The 6,000-nt window shown below is 41.5% G+C and overlaps 1 protein-coding gene and 1 non-coding gene across 6 annotated transcripts in view; both read right to left on the bottom strand.

Annotated features, from left to right (window-relative positions):
- Positions 1–690: 690 nt before the first annotated feature.
- On the bottom strand, positions 691–827 carry LOC114814495. Its single transcript, XR_003762287.1, has one exon. It is a non-coding gene; the product is annotated as a small nucleolar RNA SNORA7 (small nucleolar RNA).
- A 979-nt stretch (positions 828–1,806) lies between these two features.
- Positions 1,807–6,000, bottom strand: part of LOC100077291 (sodium channel protein type 2 subunit alpha) — a 90,326-nt gene continuing 86,132 nt past the window's right edge. For 4 of the 5 annotated variants that reach the window (XM_001512671.4, XM_007671182.3, XM_007671183.3 and 1 more), the window contains exon 27: positions 4,228–5,423. In XM_001512671.4, coding sequence (XP_001512721.1) covers positions 4,228–5,423 — 1,196 coding nt within the window. Of the gene's footprint in view, positions 5,424–6,000 lie in introns of all 5 variants that reach the window. The other variant, XM_029071752.1, reaches the window with a different exon arrangement.

Here is a 6,000-nt window from a genome sequence, read left to right as displayed (position 1 = left end):
TTATCTTTCTGCTTTAAACCAGGGAGCTCTGTGAGTTTTTTCAAAATGGAAATTAGGTTTCTATTGCAATAATAAAGGCAACATTATTAATCATTCCTTGGGACTCCATGCTAAAAGTCAATCACCAGAAGCAATATGGCTATTTTTCTTTGCGATGTCAATCAGTCTTTCAAATACCGGGATTTCTTGGCCATGGAGCACATTCACATCTGAAACCTAAATGAGTGAAGGAATTTAGCTCATGAACCAAGCTGAAAAAGTAACATTGAGAGTTAGCTGATCAAAAATGAGTCTTTTAATTGCAAGGTCAATCGATTTCAGGCATCATTGGAATTGAAATATGTATTAGCAAAGAGAAGATGAAAATAACTCAGGCTAAAAGCAGTGAAGTGTTAAAATTTGGTTTCAAGCAATTTTCCGACTACATTTCAGTTAGCGTTCTTGCACTGTTATTGGCTTCGTTGTTGTTGTCTTATGCTGTCGAGTCGTGTCCGACCCATAGCGACACCATGGACACATCTCTCCCAGAATGCCCCACCTCCATCTGCAATCTTTCTGTTAGTGTATCCATAGAGTTTTCTTGGTAAAAATACGGAAGCGATTTACCATTGCCTTCTTCCACACAACGAATCTGAGTCTCTGCCCTTGACTCTCTCCCATACCGCTGCTGCCCAGCACAGGTGAGTTTTGACTTGTAGCAGATTGCCTTCCACTCGCTAGCCACTGCCAAAGCTAGGAGTGGAATGGATATGCCTCTGCTTGACTCTCCCGCCCATAGTCGAGACTGGTAGAGTACTGGAAACTCTCCAGGTGTGACCTGAGAGGTGGTTAGTGGCTTTAGGGAAATGCATTTTCAGAAAAAGGAATGAAACAGACACTGAATAGTTGCTGAAGTTACTAGGGGCTGGGACTGCCAACCCAGAACATATCTGAACTGAGGAATTCAGAAATACATCTTGGGCCTTGCAAGAATGGATTTCTATATGCTGACTAAGCAAAGTTGAGAATGTTTAGCCACCCAAGCTGGGAAAATTATAGGTAGAAAGTTTTGTCCCAGTTGGTCAGGAAGTCTTATGGCATACTATATATGCAGTAAAGTGAGGATATTCCAGACAGATCTCCACTGTAAATAGAAGAAATCTTACATGTTGCATTATCATGGCGACTGGCACGCTCAAAGTTTTGGACAGCAGTAGGAGTCATAAGCCGGACTGGAAATGTGGAAGCGTAATCACCTGGAGCTCATCGGATCCTCCAATTCCAAAAGTAGACCCAGAGGAACTGTGTAAATCTGAGTAAGAATATCACCTTTGAACAGGGTAGAAAAAACATGACAATGGATAGAGTCAGGAAAATTTAAGGATTAGACAGAAAAGCTTTGAGCCATGTAGAGAAGCAGCACAGCCAGTGGAAAGAGCACGGGACTGGGAGTCAGAAGTCATGGGTTCTAATCCCGGCTCCGCCACCTGTCTGCTGTGTGACCTTGGGTAAGTCACTTAACGTCTCTGTGCCTCAGTTACCTCATCTGTAAAATGGGGATTAAAACTGTGAGCCTCAGGTGGGACAGGCTGTTTACTCAGTGCTTAGGACAGTGCTTGGTGCATAGTAAGGACTTACAAATACCAAATTATCATTATTGTATACATAGGGTTGTGTTCTCTGCATACAGTAAGTGCTCAATAAGTACCATTGGTCGATTGCTTGCTTGAAGTGCAAATATAGATATGCAAATATGGAGAAGTGTAAAGATAAAGGGGATTTGGAAATGGAACAAAAGGAGGGGAAGAAATGAAAGGCCCAGTCGAGTTACAAGGTTAGTAAAATTTTTATTAATTTACGTAACTTTCCATCACTCCACCCAATACCATTTCCTGGTATTCGGCCAAATTAGATATTCAATACAGCCCTCCCATTAGGTAATTGACTTTATTTTCCATGAGAAATTTTAAAAGATGAACTATTATCTTGAATTTTAGTCTCTTTTACATTTATTTTCTCTAATAGACCATTTTATGTCATAGAAATCTACCTTTTAACTTCATTAATTTTCGAAGACAGAACAATACGATAAAAAGGAATCTTTATTCTTTTGGCTTGATTGTAATGTGGTTTACCGTTCTTTATGGTAATAGCATTTTCCTGCATGCAGTTCACCAACACACAACAAGTCAATAGCTTTAGTAAAAGAAGTCTACATTTAACTTTTGCTCGTGTAAGGGACACAAAATCTCCCAATGTGACGTATAACACAGTTTCTATACTTGGTTCTCGTGAAAAAGACTGTGGCTCCCACATCATATCTAGAACAGTTCTAGTGCAGCATGAACCGACAAGAAAAAGAGTAGTCTGCATAAGCAGATGATGGAAAAGATCAACGGTCCCATGAATCAAGAAGACTGATGTTGAAACTTTTGATGCAGGCAGTGCTAGGAATGCAAATTAGCTTTCCCCAATCCCCCTGTCCATGACAAGATATAACTACTTGGAAGCCAGTGAATTTTGGACTCAGTTTGAGATTTATTTCACATTGAAATGTGTGCAAATATACAGTACTAATAAAAAAGCAGAAACCTAAGACGACTCATCCTGGTCTTTATTCCTTATTTTGTGATGTTCTTCAATTTAAAAAGTGCTATGGACAGAAAGTAACAAAAGTGACCGTGACATCGACCTGAAGATAATTTTCATTTCTCATTTTATGTACAAAATGCTGAAAAATAAAATAAAATGACCTTTTTACAGTATTTATACTTTCTTAGAAAACTCTAACCATATATTTTCAACAGATTTAAGCAGCTTGCAACTTATCTGTACAGTCTGGCTATACCCTGTACAGTATGCACTTAAAATTTCAGAATGCAAAGCGAGGAACTCTTAAATTGCTGCAAACTATTGCTTAATGACATGAAGAAATGAGGTCTCGGTTGAACAGATTTGTTTCACTTTACCACTGACATCTATGGCTTCCCATATTAGACTTCTGAACAGTGGAAGGAGTTTAGGTACAGCAGCCCAGGCAAGAGGAACATGCATCAGTGTTTGCCTCCCAACTATTTATAATGGTACTGATTTACATCTTATTACCTGCTGAAAGCTTGCAAACGACACGTATCGTGGTACATATTTGACGCAATAAATACTGTGCTCAGGTCATTATTTATTTATTTCCTTTTTTTTTTTTGCTCAAACATGCACCACAGGGTAAAATAACTATTTACATAGCAGACGATTTTTCAAATTGACAAATACTATGTCAACTTTGCTGAGAGCAGAAAATGGCTAAACAATACTGCAGGAGGGAGCAGAATTAACTTTCTAAAGGGTTTTTGGTCAATTCGAAATTCTGGAGCAGATCCGTTAGAGTAGCTTCATGTGCTGTCGAAGGACACTTAAACCAAAAGTGAAAATTCGTGCTGCCGGAACTTTTAATAGCAATTGTACCAACTTAACAGAATGAATGGATTATGTAAAAATTAAATAACTCTTCAATCTTGTAGATCCTATAAGACTTTTACAGGCACATTAAGATTTGTCTGGATTAGACACTTTGAAATATGAATAGCTGTTATGCACCTCAAAATTTAGAGACATTCCCTAAACATAAAGTACTGTAACTGTTTCTTTTTGTGATGCTATGATTTTCCGTGCATGATCAATAAGTGCAGCATGCCTTCATGCAAATTGTTTCTGTCTGTACATCAGCGATTCATCGCCTCCCCTCCCTTGAACCCGTTCCCCAACATAAAACCCATTTACAAAAATAGTCACATATAATAGTAAACAACCTGTGAATTAAAAAAATGATAAGTTCACCAACACAGAGTTTGTAAAAATATGGCGGATGTAGCAGTCGAAAAGCAAACCGTGGATACAATTACATAGTCAAGAGTCATATGTTAAACATACACAAAATTTTAGTTTTTCACCTCTTTAACTGGTCCCTACAGTCTGAGTAGCCATTTTGTCTCTCCTCTTCAGCAGTGTCAGCTGGTAGTGAAAACAGCAACCCCCTGTCAAAGTCGCTACCCTGTTCCGGAGGGTAACAGTTTGCTGACGAGGGGGTCGCTGCCTCGTTATAGGCACTGACCTTAAGTATGTTTGTAAAAACAGTCAGTTTGGCAAAGATCTCCCAGGGGAGTGCCCCATTGACAAAACAAAACAAAAAAAATCCATCACCTTCTCAGGCTGTAAACAATTGATCACAAAATGGAATTCTTTGTTTCTTTTTTACTTTTTGCTTTCCCTGACGTCTTTCCCTTTGTCTTCCTTTTCTGTTTTGTCTTTTTCATATTTTTCTTTTTCTGGCTTTGTCACACTGTCATAGGAAGGTGGAGAGGTGGTGGAGGGGGTCACGTCTGTTTTCTCTGGTGTGGAATTTTCATGGAGTTTATCAATGATCATCTCTTCTTTGATAGGCAGTCCATCCCCTTCTTTACTTTTGTCTTTTTTATATGTACAAGAAGCCTTCTTAACTTTTTGCCTCAAGAGGTAACGTCTGTAAGCTCGCTGAATAATAATAGCAGACACCTCCTCTTGTTTTCGTTTCAGGGTAGTTGTGATCGGCTCATAGGAGACTTTAGAGGGATTGGACGCCATGAACCGCTCTTCCATCTGTATGCGGAGGGCGTCCATCTCCCCACTCTCCCCCAGAACGCGCTTGGTGAAAGCGAATAAGATGTCGAGGCAGTGGATCCGGTCCCCGCTGACCATGGGCAGGTCCATGGCGATGAGCTGGACCTTGTTCGGTTTGGCTATGAGAAGTGGGGGATCCAGAGCCGCGGCAAAGTCAGAGAGCTTACTGTACTCTATGAACTGGGTTGCGTCGGGGTCAAACTTCTCCCACACCTCATAGAACATCTCAAAGTCATCCTCGCTCAGGGGCTCGGCGCTTTCTTCGGTGGCCACGCTGAAGTTCTCCAGGATGACAGCGATGTACATGTTCACCACCACCAGAAACGATATGATGATGTAACTGACGAAAAAGAAAATCCCAACAGAGGGATTGCCACAGTCGCCTTTGACTGAGCTTCCGGGGTGATCTTTCTCAGGGTCACAGTCTGGGGGTCCGCTGTTCAAGATTGGCGCCAGCAAACCGTCCCACCCGGCGGAGGTGGTGATTTGGAACAGGCAGATCATGCTGTTGCCGAAGGTTTCGAAGTTGAACATGTCGTCGATCCCAACTTCCCTCTTGACGTAGGCGAAGTTGGACATGCCGAAGATGGCGTAGATGAACATGACCAGGAAGAGCAGGAGGCCGATGTTGAACAAGGCAGGAAGAGACATCATCAGGGCAAAGAGCAGCGTGCGGATCCCCTTGGCTCCTTTGATGAGCCGCAGGATCCGGCCGATCCTGGCCAGACGGATCACTCGGAACAGGGTCGGGGACACAAAATATTTTTCTATCAGCTCGGCTAGAAACATCCCTGTGTAAACAAAAGCAGAACAAAATAAGAAGGAATAACAGTCAACGACAAATAGTAAATACATTTATCAGTTAATTGATAAACATTTCTTCTTACAATCCTTTGGGTCAGTAGATGCCTAGTGACGAGTCAGGTGGGAATCAGTGTGGCCTAGTGGGCAGGAAGAGCATAGGGCTGGGTGTTAGAGGACCTGAGTTCAAATCCCATCTCTGCCTCCTGCCTGATGTTTGATCCTGGGCAAGTCACTTTACTTCTCTGGGGATTAAATCCTTGCTCTGAGCCTGATGAGGGACAAGGATATGACCATCCTGATTATTTTATTACTCCAGTGCTTAGCACATAATAAGCACTTATCAAATATTACCACTATTATAGCCCTAGGTTACTCACTGGGTCAGTGGTGGAGTCGGGAATGATGTTCAGGGTTTCCTGACTCCTGCATCAGCGCTCTCAATCGATAGCACTTTTTGAACGCTTAGTGTGTGTAGAGCATTGTACTATGAGTTTGCCAATGGACAACACTGACTTCAGTGTTTAGAGGAGTCCCATCAACCATCATACAGCACAGAAAGTAAAG

This window comes from Ornithorhynchus anatinus, chromosome 9, assembly GCF_004115215.2.
Source record: "Ornithorhynchus anatinus isolate Pmale09 chromosome 9, mOrnAna1.pri.v4, whole genome shotgun sequence".
Lineage (NCBI taxonomy): Eukaryota > Metazoa > Chordata > Mammalia > Monotremata > Ornithorhynchidae > Ornithorhynchus > Ornithorhynchus anatinus.
This window is presented reverse-complemented; position numbering and strand designations above follow the sequence as displayed.